This window comes from Numida meleagris, chromosome 22 (assembly GCF_002078875.1).
Source record: "Numida meleagris isolate 19003 breed g44 Domestic line chromosome 22, NumMel1.0, whole genome shotgun sequence".
Lineage (NCBI taxonomy): Eukaryota > Metazoa > Chordata > Aves > Galliformes > Numididae > Numida > Numida meleagris.
The window spans coordinates 2,314,590-2,331,138 of record NC_034430.1 but is presented as its reverse complement, the minus strand read 5'-3'; the positions used below and the strand labels follow the sequence as shown (position 1 = coordinate 2,331,138).

Sequence of the window (16,549 nt, the reverse complement as noted above, 5' to 3'; positions counted from 1 at the left end):
TTTGTGCCTTTCAGCTCCCTGTGGGGCCCCGGAGCATTGGTGGTGTGCGATCGGGAATGGCTGGGAGGCGATTCCCATGGGAAGATCCCTAGAGGATGCAGTGGGGTCCCAGGGCCCCCTGCTGCAGTCTGGGTGAGCGTGGCTGCCCGGCAGGGATGCGTGGAGGCTTTGTGGGTCTATGCAGACAACTCTGGGGCTTTGTAGAGTTGTGGCCGAGCTCCTGATTGTGCTTTAGCGTCCTCCCAGCGCAGGTGAGAGGCTTGGCAGGGCTGGCTGTTGTAGTGGTGCTCCCCAGAGCGCTGCTAGACGGTCAGCACCCAAAACCAGATGTTTTCTGCGTGAAAATAAAGGCTCTGCCAAACGCTGGAGCCCCGCAGCTGTGACGTGGGGGGGATGCTCTGCTTTAGGGGCTGCTGAGTGGGTCACCCCCTGCTCTGTGCGCATCTCCCCATCATTGGAAGACCCACAGCCCCGTGTCCCGGGGCCGCACCCCACACTGGGGCTGGCACCGTGCACCCCGAACACCCCCCAGCGCCTACAGCCGGATGGAGCTGAGCAAAATGGGAGGTGATCCATGCCCCCCCCCCCCTCCCCCCCCCCCCAGCACACACACCCCGTGCCACCCATCCCCAGGAACGCCTCCCACACCCCAGGGAGGAGCGGCAGCGCCTGTCCCAGCACGCAGCGGGCGCGGGGGCGGTGGGTGCCGATGGAGCCGCGGTGGCACTACCAGTTCCGGGTGATCATGCTGGGGGACTCCACGGTGGGCAAATCCTCGCTGCTGCGGCGTTACACCGAGGGCGTCTTCCTGGACGCCGTCAATCAGACGGTGGGGGTGGATTTCTACGTCCAGTTCGTGGAGCTGGAGCCGGGGCTGCACGTCAAGCTGCAGTTCTGGGACACGGCCGGGCAGGAGCGCTTCAGGTGGGTCCTGCTTCGGTCGTGGGTCTGAAGGGGAGTAGGCAGTGGGAGATGGGTTCCCTATGGGCTGGGGTCTCGGGGACACCCCGGGTAGGGCTGTGCCCCTATTGCTGAAGGCATTGCCCAGGGAAGGGCGGCCCTTAGGGTTCTCTTCTGAACCCTGCATCCAACTCCAGAGGGCCCATAGGAGCCCGTGTGCCCCCGGAGCTGCAGGGGGACGGGGGAGAGGCCGGGGTGCTCCTGCTGGGAGCGGAGCAAAGCAGCTTCCCCGGGGATATCGTGGTGATAGAGCTGCCTGGAGCACTTGGTACGGCAAATGAGCTGGTTCTCCTCGCTCTTAGGGTGGCCTCAGAGCCACGTGCTGGCTCCCCAGGGGCAGGGCGGTGGGGCAGGGATGCTCTGGCTGGAGGGGGAGCCCCTCACCCCCCCCTCTGGTCGCGCTCCAGGTCTGTCACCCGCTCCTATTACCGCAACTCGGCGGGGGGAATGCTGCTCTTCGACCTCACCAACCGCGCGTCCTTCGACAACGTCCAGCGGTGGCACCGGGAGGTGACGGACACGGTCCAACCTTTCCACGTGGTTTTCTTGCTGGTGGGACACAAGAGCGACCTGGCGGCCGAGCGCAAGGTGGGCAGGAGGGAGGCGGAGCGGCTGGCGGCCTCGCTGGGGGCACAGTACGTCGAGACCTCGGCCAAGGACGGCAGCGACGTGGCACGGGCGTTCCAGATGCTGACCCTGGCCATTTACCGGGCGTTGCAGAGCGGGCTCCTGGCGCCCTGCGAGGCGTGGGACGGGGTGAAGAGCAGCGTCCCGCTGCCGGCACCGTGCCCGAAGAAGGAGGAGAAGCGGAAGAGGTGCGCGTGCTGAGGACGGGGAGTGGAGGTGCTGGGCTCTGCCAGGTGCAAGGAAGCAGGAGGAGCGGTGAGCGATGGCATTAAACACCCCCTGCTCACTCTGCTGCCTGCCCCGTGTTTTCCTGGGGAAGGGGAGGTGCCAGGGCCTCACTCTTCTGTTCTCCCCTCTTACAAAGCGATCCCCAGGCAGTGAGCACAGCCCCTCCCTGTGCCCTCGGGTCCCAAACTCCTTTGACTCTCCAGCAGGGAACTCCCTCAGCTCCCTGCCCAGCAGCACACAGCCGTGCTTTGGGCAGGACCCTGGGCACACTGGGATGAGATAGAGCAGCTCTGTGCCCCAGGAGCTGCCTCTCCCTCCCGAGCACCAGTCGGACTGGCCTCATCTGAGCTCACTGACTGCATGCCCTGGGCTCCCCAGCTGGACAGAGCCCTCCTGTATCAGCAAGGTGGGTTTCACCCATGGGTGCTGGCAGCCCCGGAGCAAGGCAGCGTCCACAACCTCCCTTTTCCTGCAGGGAGCCAGCAGAACAGCCTCCCTCCTCACCACATCCAGCAGCACCTGCAGCTTCTCTGATGTGCACCAGCTGGGGCAGAACAGGCACTACTGGGATGTGGCCCTTCCTCATGTCCCAGGTAAACAGAACACGCTCATTTCTTGTCCTCAGCCACCACATCCCTCCTGCTGGTGTCCAAGCAGAGGCTGAACCACAACAGGAGGTTGCGATGCAGCGAGCACAGGGTGGGCACGGCCCCATTCACAGAGCAGAGACCACCCAACCCTCCAACTCAGCTGAAAGCCCAGCACAGATCTCCCACCTGGCCCCACACGCAGACACCAGCACAGCTGGCTCCTTCCCTTGCACGGGTTTTAGATTAATAATTTCTTTATTCATGTAAAACAAACGCAAGTATTTATATAAACACCGACATTACAAAGTACTGGAGCGGGGAGGGGCAGGGAGGAGGAAACAAAAACCTCTACAGATGCTTCTAATACTGTCCCACACAAGATCAAATGCTCTGTCCCTCGGATAATCACTTATACGATAAACCACTTCCAAGTCACAAATAAAAGTCTTTGCTGTGAGATACGCTGCGCTCTTAAGGGGAACGAGGACAGAATGTTTTTTTTTGGCAGATCTCCTCATAAAGTCAGATATTGCTGCACCGTTAATAAAAAATATATGCTTCTCTGTAAAGCATTAACAAAAATATCCCGTGGATGGCATCGTGGAGGCTGCAGTGGAGAGGCAGATATCTCAGAATGCACCGGCGTCATCTCGAGCTCTTCCCAGGGGTTATTTCTTGGTGGTTTTGCGAATCAGTGCCATTCTCTGTAACGAGAAAGAGAAGAACGTGGGAAGCTGGGTCTCAGGCAAGGTTACTGCAAAGCAACCAGAACAGCAGCTGTGCAGAACAACCCATCTCGGGTTCTCTCAGGGCGCTGTCTATCTTGTTTCCACACAGGTCTGTCAAGTCCATTTGAATCTCAGCGTCCCAGTCAGAGCCGGAGGAAAAGGAAGAGTCTGCACTGCCCTGCTCAGCCCCCCAGGCTGCAAGGGCTGTGTGACAAAGCAGAACAGCAGCACCAGGGGAGGGAACAAAGCCCACCCAAGCTCCAGGGGGAAAGCTGCAATACCACCCATGTGCTCCTGCAGGGCACCTCCTTCCCTGGCTCTGGCCTTATGCCTCAAAAGCAATCACCTAATTCATTTAAAGTTAAGGGGGAAAAAAAACCAGCTGCCCAGCTGCAGTCACAGCTGAAATCACAGACAACTGCATGCTCTCTGCTGCAGCTCTTTAACTTCTTGTGGTGGCAGGCAGCTGAGACCTGTGACACAAAGACATGGCAGATGCCCTGTGCTGCTCACAGTGTACCTGAGTGCAGCCTTGGCCTGCAGGTACAAAACAGCCCAAGGAAGCTGAGCCAAACCCTGCCAAAAAGCACTGATTCCTGTGTGTGACACCACATCCAGCCACTGTGACTTTGTACCAGGCAGCACAGGTCTGCAAATGCAGGGTGGCAGTTCTGGTTACTCGTGCATATGCTGCATCCCAGACAGATCCAGCCACAAGACTTAGCCCAGGCAGTCCCTCAGGGTATCTCAGTTGTGTTCCTGCCTCTTCCAGCATTCTGGGAAGAAAACCCCAAGCCTGGCCTTGATTTCTAACTGCAGGAGAAGCATCAGGCCAGGAGAGGCAAGGCAAGTGCTGTTCTCAGCATTGTGCTCATTTGTGGCCTTTGCAGACCTACAATTATTCCTACAGCACCTGGTGGGAAGGCAGGGCCAACCCAAGGCAGCTCAGGTGCATGCAATGCACCTGAGTGACTGGAAAAGGTGGAGCCAGGATCCACCCCTTCCCAGACCTCATTTAAGGATTGGCAGTGGAGATAAGGGTATCTTGCTGGAGATCCCCACGCACCTGAGGCCTTCTGAAGGTAAGCAGCTTCTCTCCTTTGTTTCTGTGCCCATGGCTGTTACATTTGCTGTAGCCTAGGAGTTTGTTACTTGGCTGTCATTGCTGTCCTTTCCATTGTGTTACAACAACCGAAAATGCTCTCAGCTGCTTTTTAACCCTTCCCACCTGGGCTGCCACCACACTCAATCCTCTCTGCACAAACTGGTGAGGAGACTCCAGAAATTACTTCAAGTCCAAACCACTTGGAAGAGGCGACAGCGTCACCAGTGCCAGCACCAGAGAGCACCTTACCCGTATCAGGCTTCTACCGTGTGATTCTCAGCGTGTTCCTGAGGGTTCCTTACCTGTTTGTGAGCTTCTGTAGTGCAGGCTTTTTTGTAGGGCCTGATTTCTTCAGAACCAAAGCCCGGGATCCACATGTTCCACTGACGCTCTGGAAAAGAGAGCACGTGTCAGCACACTGCACCCACATGGAGAGGATGGGGTTAGGGGCAGACATTCCCCTGGTTCCCTGATAACAAGAACAATGAATCTTCTCGTGGGTTTTCACCCCAGCAGTGGGGTGCGTGCCCACCTCTCAGGTGAGGGCAAGCTCCTTACCAAGGTGCAACTGGACATCTTTCACTTCCAGGGTGTTTGACTTGCGATGCCGCGCGAGCTGGCAGGCAGCTGTCACCACGCTCTCTATGAAATCATCGGCGATCTGCAGCAGCATCTGTCACAGAATGAGGACAAAAACAGCTCTTCAAGTACAGCTGAAACCATGGGAAAGTATGAAAACGAACCCCCAGAAGATAATGTTTCAAGGGTGTTTGCCACAGCTTCTCCGAAGCCTTTCTCAGCACTGGGAAGCAGAGACATGGCTGGCTGAAGGCTGCCATGAAGGTGAGAATACAGCACTGTAACGCAAACTGACCCTCCCTGCTTTGGACAAAGGGCCCCTGGACAGTGGAAAACCCAGATCTGCTCTTTCTGCAGCACCTGCCATGGGTTGGTACCTACTTCCTCCACGTCTTCATCTAGCTGCTCATTGGGATCCACCTCGCGCACCAGGTCCTGCAGTTTCTTCTTGGTTAAAACCTGAGTACGTGAGAGAGAAAAGAGGAACAATTTACTGCTCTGCTTTAGCAGAAGAGCTGCCCACCCTGCACAGCCACAGAAGACCTCCATCCCCACAGTGCACAGACCCAAGCTGACACACTGTATCAGCTCAGGAAGGGCTGATAAGAAACATCAGGTGCTAAGGAGTCATTTGCAAGCACCAGTGGCTGCTCTGAACAGACAGCAGAGCACAGCAGGTCAGGATGACTAAGTCTCCTGCACTGAACCAGCACTAAAATGCCCCTGGCTGAAGCATGGCTGCTGGCAACAGAGGACAAAGACATAATGAGAAATCTTAAAAGGCAAATGCAAGCAACGTTCCAGCAACTAATTTTGTATTCAGGACACAAAGGAAGCGTTTCCATTGCTCTAGCGCTTATCAACTTTAGTGTTTCAAATGGAAAACAGACACATGTGAGTGCTGGATTACTGCAGGGCAGAAGGCAGCATCCTCTCAGCCCAAACATGTCAAGAGATCAGGAATTCCACCACTGCTGAGCAGCAGTGAGATGCGTGGCCTTACAGGATAAGGATGAGATTCATCCCCACTGCTCTGTCGGCTTGGTAAGATGAATGAGACACACAGGGCTGAGAGACACCAGGGGAACTTCCTGCCTTTCCACAAGGTGCAAAGCAATCCAACGACCACATTTAAAGAGAATTTTCCATCAGTCACACCCCAATACACATTTTCCCCAAGGCAAAGCCTCTGCACCTACAAAGTCCATACTCCAAGCGGGAAGAAATACATGAAGATATTTGCTCCCTCAGGACAGTAACCGCTACTTCAACAGAGATCAGATTTTTGTTAGTAATTTAAGGAGAAGAACAAAGCTAGCTGCAGGTCTGAGCATCTTCCCGGCAGCTGGGGATGAGATTACCTGGTTGCTTTCAGGACTGAGCCTCCCTCCTCCACTGGGCGTGCCGGGCATCTTTGCCACGGCGGTGCTGTTCGCCATGGAGCTCTGAGGGGGAGTGCTGGCGGGTTCGGGTTTTATGGAGGAGAAGTTGGAGAGGTTGATCAAGGTTGATGGGCCAAACTGGTTCATAATCTGTTGGGCTTTAGCTTTTAGATCATAAAGCTTGTCGAGGTCCTGCTTCTTCTTGGGGTTGTGGGGACCCAAACCAATTAACTGGAGAGAGAAACAGAAGAGAGTGAGCAAACAGTGGAATCCAAAGTGGGCTTTGCCCACGGTACTGACAGGAGCCAGAGTTTACAAATCAGGTCTCTGGATGCAGTAAGAAGGGAGGAGGAACGTTTAGAAAACATTTCCTGGTGTCTGGGGAATGAAGTTTTCCCTGAGAAGCACAGCAGCTGCATGCAGTGCACTGACAGCAGGGGCTCCCCGCTCCTCGCCCTGCTGGGTCCTGCACGTGTTCAGCCTCACAGCAGGGCCTGCCTGAACCATCTCACATGTTCTGCAGGCAGCTTTGAGGGCAAGACCGTGCTCAGAGCTGAGATTTAACCAAAGGACACAGCCCAGCCTGCAGTGCACTGCAGGCTCAAGCCCTGTCCATGCTCAGTCTCCATCCTCCACAAACCCAGGAGGCAGAAGCCCGAACCAGAAGACAACCATGCCCAGGCTCCCCGTGCTGGAGGTCTCGGTTTGAGCAGTGTCTTGCTCCAAACCTGCTCTGCAGCAATCCCCCAGCTGAAATCCAGAGCCGCCTTCACAACACAGAGCTCAGCCACAACTCTAAGGATCAGTGACAAGAGAGGAAATGCAGACGTGGCCCTCCACAGCAGGACACCAAAAGCCACAGTAAGGAAATGGGATTTACCGTGCTGCTATCAGGCAGCCAGAGGGGGGTTCTGGCAGCACAACCTGCAGCTCAGATCCCCCAGGGTCACCACCACGTGCCTGAGGTTACACACACTACCAGCCCCACGCTGTTGCATGGGCAGACCAGAGCTGCTGTATGCAGTATGCTTGCATACAGACTGATGAGCAGAGCGTCTCCTATCTCAGCTACAAACAGACGTTCTCCCTTCAGCAGGGCAAGCTGTTAGTTTGGATTAATTCATACAGAAAACAAAACCAGAAATCACACTTAGACAGGGGCTGCTTTAGTGCTTCACTGCAACGCAAACCCATGCACTGCTGCATCGTGGAGCTCTCCTAGAAGAACTTACACCGGGACACACTCCTGTAGGGCTCTCAGCAAATCCCCAGCTCGCTCAGTTTTAACCCAGTTGATGGCAGAAGGCCCTTATGCTCACACCACAGCACCCTTAGTGGTGCTTCTGGACGAGGCATTTCACTGCACACCTGGGTTTGCACAGGGGCTGGCTGCAGGCCATTTGCCCCCAGGCCTCAGTTACACATCCACCAAGCAGGAATCCTCACCCGCCATGCAGGGGAGAAGACGACGCCTCGTGCAACGCACTTTATTAGTATAAAGTCATTTTGCACGTTTCTCTCTCGATCTTATTGGCACCTCTTGCGCGCCGTTAAGATCACCAAAGGCAAAACACCCAGCGTGAGGAGGTCCCCAGCAGTCCTGCATGCCAGCTCAAGGCAAGCACACGCAGTTTACTTACAGCTATCTGCGTGTCTAGATCTTTAATTACATCAGCAACTGCTGTGGGCCCAGCGAACGGAGAGGCCATTTCCCAAAGCCTTCCCGGGGTCAGCAGCCAGCGTTAACCTATTTTCTCTTCCTCCTCTTCCACATCACTCTCATTCCTACGGGAACACCAGATATTTCCCGTGTCACCCACTCCCTGGTAACATCTCAACAGGAAACAGTTTCACCACACCGGAGAGCACGCTCCACCCGTGAGATCCCGATGCAGGTGTGAGCAGGATGCGGCTGCCCGGGAGGTGATGCTCATCTAGCCTAATTCTCCCCTCTTTTAGTTTGAAGCCATTCCCCTTTGTCCTATTGCCACCTATCCACGTTAGAAGTCGCTCTCCCTGCTGTCTATCATCTCCCTTCAAGCACTGGCAGGCCGCAGTGAGCTCTCCCGGAGCCTTCTCTTCTCCAGGCTGAACACCCCCATAGGAACACCCAGCAGAGCTGCTTCATCCCTCAGATTCCACGAGAAGCGGGCGGGCTTTGCGGTGCCTGCTGTCAGCGCTGCCGGGCAGCTCAGCGCTTTCCTTGCTGGCAGCAGATCGCGTGGCCTCAATTAACACCGCCATTCGTTTCCCAGCGATCCTCTGCAGCTCATTAAGCAGCGGTGCTGCAGCATACAGCTATAATTAGCATCTACATGAGAATCAAACGAGCCTCTCGGTGCCCCTGTTAAGCGTCCCCTTCCTGCATTAGGACTTACATCGCCGTAAGCGGCAGCCAAGACCGGGGCACACCGGGAGGCCAACGCTGCCCCAGCCTCAGCCCCACCGGTAACCGGCTGCAGCTGGGGCGGCTGCACCACGCGCTCACCCCGCACCGCTCCCGACCCCCTCGCCCCGTACCTCCCCATGCCCCGCGGGCGGACCGAGGCCCCGCCGCCGCCGGCTGCGCTCCCTTCGCCGCGCACACCGGATGCCCTTCCGGGGCAGCACCCGGAAGTACTTGCGGCGCCGCCAACCGGAAGGCGAGCACGCTGCGCATGCGCAACGCGGGATCGAGCGGAGACGCGGCTGCGCGCGCGCAGAGCGGTGGCGGGGAGGGGAGAGGCCCAGCATGCCCCGCGCGATTTGCATAGCGCTCCGAGGCCAAAGAGGGAGCGGGAAACATCGGTATTTTGGGGGAAAAAGAGGCAGAAATGATAAAATCGCAGATAAATACGAAGGAGAAAAGGCAGGGAATAAAATATTCCCCACTGTCTTGTAGTGAAACGGCAGGAGACTCGCCGCGACCTAGAGGAGGATCCGCCGCTTCCCAGTGTCTGCGGCGCCAAAGCGGCGCTTTAAAAAGGGCTTCTGCCGTGCGTGGCACGGGGGGGCTTCGGCCGCCCCCGCGGAATCGACATCAAGAGATTTCGGAAGCACAATTTTTGTGGGAGGGGTCGCCGGTAACCGCCTGTTCTGGCGCCCCGGGCTGGGAGAGTGAAGAGCAGCGGAAAGGGGCGAGGTTGGGGGGTGCTCATCTGCGGGGTGTAGTTACAGGTGTGGCGGGGCTCCAAGGGGAGGGATGTATCAAGATGGGGGGGTCTGCAGTACAGCTGGAGGGGACGTAGTTTTTAGGGGGGGCTGTACCCTTGGTGGGGGCTTTGTGTGGTTGCCTATGGGGATTCCTACAGGGAATGGGGCGGCGCTACAGGTGTACCCGCACGGTGGGGGTGCTGGGTGGCTGTGGCTGTTCCCGTGTGCGGGTGTTTGCGCTGCGGCTGTAGCTGCACCCACGCGGCCGTGGATACAGAACAGCGGCCGGTGCCCCTCCGTGCGGTGGGGCTGTACGGGACGGGCACCCGCAGCGCGGTGTGCTGCCTGCGCCCCGAGCTTCTGCCCAACTCCGAGCCCTGCGTGAGCGGCAGCTGACGGAGAGGACTGGTTTGTATACACGTACGTCTATATATATATATTTAAATAAAAGTGCGGGTTGAGTTATAAATCTCCCCTCTGCGCCCCGGGGAAGGGCTCCATCCGAAGGTGGGCGGCTCTCCTGTGCCGCCTCACCAGGCCTCGTGGTACACGTGGGAGAAGGGACAGTCTGCGAGCTGCGAGCGGGATCCCTCGGCAGGGGGCCCGTCCCCATGGGGGCTGGCAGTCCGCTCCACCCGGGGGGCTGCGCTCCCCCCGGCAGGCAGCGGCAGCGGGGGGGAAACGTACCGTGCCGGGGGTGAGCCCGGGGAGCCGGCGTGGCTCGGGGCGGCGGGGAGCCCCGCGGTGTCGCTGGGGTTCCAGCGCGTGCCGGCGTGCTCAGGTTCGCCGAACGGCGTGGCGTATTCGGGTTCCGGCGGCAGAGGCTCTGCGTACTCGTGGTGTTTTCCCGGCACGTCGTAGTGGCTCACAACCAGCGGCAAGGTGTAGCCCTCGTCTGGGAGAGGTTTGAAGGTGGAGGAGCCCAACTGGCTGCTGGGGCTCACCTGCACCACGTCCGGCTCGGCGTACTCTGCGGTGGGGGCACACGGACCTGAGATGGGCACGGTGCAGAGGGAACGGCCCCGCTGAGGTACGTGGCCCCGCGCCCACCCCTGGCAGTTTCAGATGTGGGTAGGCACAGACCCTGAGGGACCCCGCAAAATCTGTGTGGGGCAGGGCACCCACCCCACGGGGACTGCACGTCCCACTGGGATCCCGGTGCCCTCTGGCCACGTTGCGATGCCCAGGCGCTCCCAGGTTCTCCCTTTGCAGAGGTTCGGGATCCAGGGCAGGGGTTGGATCAGGGTGCAGTGTGGGGGGGGATGTGGGTCTGTTCTGCCCCGTCTCTGTGCTCCTCTGTCCCCGTTACCTGGTGAGTGGGTCTGGCTGAGGTCCCCCAGCACTGCAGGGAAGGAGGGCAGCGTGGATCCGGGGGGCGGCAGGCTCCCCAGGGAGCACACCTGGCTCGCCTCCAGCTTGGGTTGCCCTGGGCAGAGAGCAGAAGCCCCTTGTCACACGCCAGCCCCCTGCCTCCCACCACCCATGGATGCCCTTGGAGATGGAGGTGCCCTCAGAGTGGGACACTTGAGGATGAGAAGGGAAAGAGCCTGAGCTCAGGCCTTCAACCACCTGCACCTGCCCTGAATTCAGAACCCCCATGCTCAGCACCTCCCTGAGCACCCCAGGGTGAGTGGGAGCTGTTACCTTTTGTGAGCCCACAGTTCAGCTTGGTGGCTGGCTTCCTGCAAGGGGAGAGCATGACACAGGTGAGGGGCTGCCTGTGACAGAGGGTTCAGCCAGCAGCCTAACAGAGCCCCCCAGAAACCCCATGATTTGGGGGGCAGGCTGGAACCCACCTCCTCCTGCGGCAGAGGAAAGCCAGCAGCAGGAGGCTGGAGCAGACGAGGACAAAGACGCCAATGAGCAGCATCACCAGCAGCGTGGAGCCTGGGGAGGGAGAGCAGCATCAGCACCTGGGTCCACCATCCCACACCTCCATGCCTGGGGTTCCCTTGGGTGCAGGGAGCCCATCTTGGGTGAGCCAAGCTGGACAATTAATGTTCCTGCCCAGAGCCACCAATGGGACGAGAGTCAGCCCATGTGCAACACCCACCTGCCTTCTCAGGGTCCAGGGCAATGCCAGGGATGGGCGTGCGGCCGGGCGGGCGGCTGGTGGGGACAGGGACGTGGATGGGGACATCCTTGGGGATGCTGGGCACTGCAGGGCAGAGCGGGTGGTGCCGTCAGCGCTGAGCTCACCCTGGGGCACGGGGAGCTGGAGGTCCCCAGGGGCGCGAGGGACGCTCACCATAGGGCCGTGCTGCACGGACCCGTGCCATCTGGCAGCCCAGCAGGGCCACCTTCAAGGCAGCACGCTGGTGCCAGCTCTGGGGCGTGATGCGCAGGTAGCGGGTCGTGATGGGCGGGATGAAGGCGTTGGAGACCTCCCCGAGGCTGTCCACGTTTCCTTCAAAGACCTACTGGGGAGGGCAGGGATGGCCGCAGAGCTGCGGGCAGGGGGCTGCGCCCACCCTGCTGCCCCAGTGCCCACCTTGTCCTCCTGGCCGCTGCTGCCCCTGTAGGGTCTCCAGTTCTTCCCATCGCGGCTGGAGGACACACGGTAGGACGTCACGTAGAAGTCGTATATCTCAGCGGATCCCTTCGTGACGATCCCTGCAGGGCAGGATGCGCCCTTATGTCACCCCAACCCTCCCCCCCCGACCCCAGCTCCTTCCTGGGCACCCGCATCCCCCGCTCTGCCCCGAGGAGCCGATAAACCCCGGCTGCATTCCTCCCTCCTCCGGCCCCCGGTCTCACAATGTCCCCATTTTCTTCCCGCCGGCCTCTGCACAAAGCCCCCCTTGGCGGCAGGCTTGGCTGAACAAAAGGCGCTCGCTGGCACCAGATGCAAGAGCATAATATTGACTTGTTCATCCCAGAAATGGCTGCAGCGGGGAAGGAACAAAATGGGGACAGGAAAAAGCCATGAGGAAGGACGGATGCTGTCCGGATCCCAGTTTGCACCAGTACAACCAGAACAGTGGACGGCACAAGGAACCCCAAATTCTCCTGAGAGTTACAGGTTGGGGAGGAGTGGGGGGGGATCTGTAGCCACTTTGGGCAGCGTGGGGGTCCCACTTGGGCAGCGACCAGGGTGGCACGGGGACAGCCACCAGCCCCATCCACCAGCTGACACGTGCTGACCTGTGACATTCCTGCGGGTGCCCAGGTCCAGCTCCAGCCAGGCGGTGTCAGCACCGGGTTCTGCTGCCCAGGAGGGGCTGGGGGTGCCCAGGGCCGCATGCTCGGCTGCCCAGCTCCGCTCCTGCCCCAGAGTGTCCACCTCCTGCCACCAGGACGAGGCGTTGAAGGCGGCCACCTCCAGGGCATCGCCGCAGGCTGCAAGGTGAGGTGGCAGCTGGGGACCCGGCCAGCACCGCGGTCCCCTCGTGCAGCTGAAGTGATGGCTTAATGTATGGGAAGATACCTTTGTGGAACAGGAGACGCTTCTCAGAGAGGGAGCCCCTGCGAGAAGGGAAGAGGGGGATGTCAGGAATGATCTTGTGGGGCAAAGACCCAGCAAACCCACCTCGGGGGGGCTCTGACACCGAGGGGTGGCAGCTGGGAGCCCTGCGCCCACCTTTTGGAGTGCAGCCCATTGGCGAAGGCCGACTCGTAGAGCGTGATCCCCTTCTCTCGGGACAGGGTGACCTGCCCGCCCGCCTCGTCGGCGACCACACCGGCGTGCACAGCTGCCTTGCACAGCACCGAGGTCTGCAGGGAGCGTGGGGTCAGAGCAGCCAAGTCCCCCCACCCAGGCTGAACCTGTCCTCCTTCCACCTACTGGCAGCAGGATGGAGGTGACAGGTGATAGACAGCCAGCAGGGCACCCATGGGTGACACCTCCCAGGAGAGCGGGGCTCTGTACATACGTCCCGGTAGCCCTGTTTTGCGTTGCCCCAGATGTCCCCCTCGATGTCCTTGCAGCCGGCGGGGCAGTACACGCTGAAACGCATGGGACGAATGGGATGGGGACAGAAGTGCTGGTGGGGACAGGCAGTGATGCCAGGCTGGTGGTGGGACAGCCACTCACCTGATGTGCTCCTGGGAGAAATGGGTGCCTCTGACCAAGCAGGAGATCAGGTCTGCAAGGCAAGGATGCCCCAAGGTGAGGGGCCGCGTGGGACCCCCAGAGCACCCAGCTCTCCCTGGGGCAGCCCATCTCCATCCCCTTCCCAACCAAATCCTGCTCCAGGGGTAGGTTTTGCCCCCTGGGTCTGCAGGGACAGGGTACGGTGTCTCTCTGGTCACAGCGCTGTTTGCAGCACAGCTTAATACTGGGGTCCCAGCTGCCCTGGGGGTGCTCAGTCTGAGGTTCCCAATTCAGGCTGCCATTCCCTATCACCTCTCTCACATCCACAGCCCCCAGGCAAGGAAAATGGGGGCCTGTAATGAGCTAGAGGCAATGGGAGCCACATGGGGTGGGCACAGAGCTCCCTGCCTCCCCCTATCTGTGCCCTGTACCCCAGGGACACAGCCTTGGGGGGGGGTCAGCACCCGCAGGGGACAGCCCCCCATCCCCTACCTGGGTGCTGCGAGCTGGCGTAGGACAGGAGGAGGCCCCGTCCCGAGCGGTGGCTGGTGCTGTTGAACAGGACGGTGACGGCGCTGGAGTTGGTGAGCAGCAGCGGGGCGGCGGGGCCGGCGTTCCTGCAGTAGGGCCCTGCGGGAGGGATGGGGCCGTGGGGAGGACTGGGATCCCTGGGGGTGGGCACGGGGACCTGGATTGAGGGTTTCACCTCCCCAGCTGCGTGCTGGGAAGGATGCTCAGGGCGGCCCCGTCGCTGTCCCCACAGCCACAAAGTGACACCGCGGTGACGTCACGTCTGCCAGCCGGGTCATCCCCCGCCGCTTCCCGGCAAACTTCTCCCAAGAGCTTCTTAATTGCGCCCAGCTGGGATGGAGTGAGCAGCCGTGTGGCCAGCAGCCCTTGTCGGGGCAATGGCTGTGGGTCTGGCACGCACAGTTCGGCCACAGAATGGGTCCGTGTCCCCTCCCCACCGCCACCCGTCCCCCTTCCACAGGAACCACCAAAGCTGCCTCCTAAATCCCCCGGAGCAGCGACCCATTTAATCCAAATTAATTTGCAGTCTCCATCTCTCTGATTAAAACTTCAGCTTAGCGGGGAAGACGGGTTCCTTGGGGACATCCCTGGGCCCAGATGGGGACAGGAGGTGTCCCCGCTGCCCGTATCCCCTCTTTGTCCATCCTTCCCGATGGATGGAGGGGACAACAGGACGGGCTGTGCCACTGCCCCGCATCGCTTCCATCTCCGGGCGCCCGGAGATGCTTCCAGCAGCGCTGCCGTTGTCCTGGGGATGGGGACGTCCCCAGGACCCCAGCACGTCCCTGAGAGGAGGGCGGCAGGGTCAGGCTGTGACGTTGGTCGGGCGCCAGGAGCCGGCTCTGAGTCAGCCGCTTCCCGACAACCAGCTGGGATCACTCCAGAGTCGGCAGCGAGGGAGGGGGACGCTGGCGGGACCCTGCCTGGCCCCATCCCGATGGTAAAGGCACTGAAAGAGGCTGGGGGTGCCCAGAACACCGGGTGGGCGGGTGGGCAGCGCGCTGCTAGCAATGGGGTTGCATGGCCGACCCATCTCCGCCGCCCCATCCCGTCCCATTGGGGCTGTCCCACCCCATCGCCACTTCTCCCCTCCGGAGACATCTCCCCACCAGGTGCCACCAAATCCCCCTGACACCGTTCAATATCTCCAGGAAAATCCTGGAAACGTTTGGGCAAAGTTACTTAATCAGCGGCTGCATCTGCTCCCATCTGGGTCGCCTTGGCTATGCCCCCCCCCCACACCCCCCCATCCTCCTCGGGATGAAATCAGCTAAAAAGCCGGATTTCCCCTGATCCCCTCCTTAGCAAAGGGTTTATGTAACGCGATCTGCACCCCTCGCCGCTGCCTCAGTTTCCCCTCTTACCGTAAGCGGTGCCGCTCTCGGGGTCGGCCAGCAGCAGGGAGCTGTGGGCACAACGCTCCGAGGGCTCCAGGTCCACGTCTCCAAAGGCCACGATGAGGGAGGTGCCCGGGGGGGCCCGCAGCCGCCAGCGGCACCACGTGTGGTTGGGGTACGTGCCGGGGTAGTTCCTGGAGCTCAGCGTCCCACTCTGCGCTGTCAGCACCGTGTGGCCGCAGCCGTCCCCTGAATGAAGGCAAAGGAGCGGGGTTGCTCTCTGTGCCTCAGTTTCCCCATCCTGCGCTGCCCCATGGGGACCCGTGTCCTCTTTCAAACCCCGCTAGGGACGGCCCCCAGGGTCGCGGCAGCCCCAGTTTCCCCCCTGCAGACATCACCGTGCCACCCTTTTGCTTTTAGGACCAAGAGGAGCCCGATTTGGGGGGCGATTTGGGGGAAATAAGCCCACGGGGCTGTACAGAGCCCAGCCCGCCACAGTGACATCCGCCACAAAGGGGCTTTTCATGGCAGAACATCCCCCAAATTCAGATACAAAAGCGTTGGAGGGGTTCTCACTGGATCGCGTTAACCAAAGCGCTCGATCCCTGCCCCCAAAGTGGGCAAAGCCGCGTCCGGACAGGGCTGGAAAGCTCCCAGCAGCGCGCAGACCCCGAGCAAAGTCTGCTCCGTGCATTGCCGTGAGTGGGGGGGAACGGCACTTTTGGGGTACAAGGATGGGGGGGGGGAGCAGCGCTGAGCCCTCCATGGGCACCGCTCCCCAAAATTCATCCCCTGGAAAGAGAAACCCCAAATCCTCGGCGGTGCCAAATCCTGCGGAGAGAGGAAAACTCCGCGCTCCCCGCAGGAAGGGACGGGACGGGACGGGACGGGACGGGACGGGACGGCGGCCAAACCGGGGCCACCGGATGGGATGCGGGGCTGGGGGGGGGGCTCCATGGGCAGAGCCATCCATGGGGACATCAGTGGGTCACCCCCCCGAACGAAAACCCCAAACCCAACGTGAATGGACACACCGACGGGGACGTCAATGGGTCACCCCCCTAGAAGTAAAGCCCGAACCCGACCTCAGCAGGAACATCAATGGGGGATCTCAGTGAGGACACCAACGGACCACCCCCCCAAAAAAAGAAACCCCGAACTGCAGCGGGATCGCTGGGACCGAGATCGGAGCCGCCGCGGGACGACCCCGCCGGGAGCCCGTCCCGGTGTCACCTCCGCTCCCGCCGCCGCCCCGCACTCACCGTGCTGCCCCGCGGCCGGGCGCGGCCCCAGCAGGAAGCAGCGGCGCAGCAGCAG

At 60.4% G+C, this 16,549-nt stretch overlaps 3 protein-coding genes across 8 annotated transcripts; 1 reads left to right on the top strand and 2 right to left on the bottom strand.

Moving 5' to 3' along the window:
• RAB42 (RAB42, member RAS oncogene family) lies at positions 575-4,555 on the top strand. Of its 5 annotated transcripts, XM_021375545.1 has the most exons (4): positions 575-924; positions 1,368-1,775; positions 2,291-2,408; positions 3,243-4,555. In XM_021375545.1, the coding sequence occupies exons 1-4, from the start codon at positions 575-577 to the stop codon at positions 3,537-3,539; spliced, it is 1,173 nt and encodes a 390-aa protein (XP_021231220.1). In that variant the 3' UTR covers positions 3,540-4,555. The 5 variants fall into 5 exon arrangements, 2 of the variants coding, with proteins under 2 accessions (XP_021231220.1, XP_021231221.1); XR_002432484.1 differs by lacking the exon at positions 3,243-4,555 and having other exon boundaries at positions 1,368-1,842; positions 2,019-2,430; XR_002432483.1 differs by lacking the exon at positions 3,243-4,555 and having other exon boundaries at positions 1,368-1,842; positions 1,952-2,430.
• TAF12 (TATA-box binding protein associated factor 12) lies at positions 2,642-8,862 on the bottom strand. Of its 2 annotated transcripts, none has more exons than XM_021375551.1 (6): positions 8,720-8,862; positions 6,179-6,430; positions 5,199-5,276; positions 4,797-4,911; positions 4,541-4,629; positions 2,642-3,109 (listed from the first exon to the last, which is right to left on the bottom strand). In XM_021375551.1, exons 2-6 carry the CDS (start codon positions 6,344-6,346, stop codon positions 3,074-3,076), a joined length of 486 nt encoding a protein of 161 aa, XP_021231226.1. In that variant the 5' UTR covers positions 6,347-6,430; positions 8,720-8,862; the 3' UTR covers positions 2,642-3,073. The 2 variants fall into 2 exon arrangements, with proteins under 2 accessions (XP_021231226.1, XP_021231227.1); XM_021375552.1 differs by lacking the exon at positions 8,720-8,862 and adding an exon at positions 7,840-8,688.
• Positions 9,741-16,549, bottom strand: LOC110387293 (discoidin, CUB and LCCL domain-containing protein 1-like; the record flags this gene model as incomplete). The annotated part of the gene is given in 15 exon segments (XM_021375278.1): positions 9,741-10,301; positions 10,641-10,757; positions 10,976-11,013; positions 11,128-11,218; positions 11,385-11,489; positions 11,580-11,748; positions 11,823-11,944; positions 12,476-12,670; positions 12,759-12,796; positions 12,912-13,045; positions 13,204-13,276; positions 13,365-13,416; positions 13,857-13,994; positions 15,260-15,481; positions 16,495-16,549. Coding segments are annotated over 15 exon segments (1,989 nt in total), but the record flags the coding sequence as incomplete, so codon positions are not given.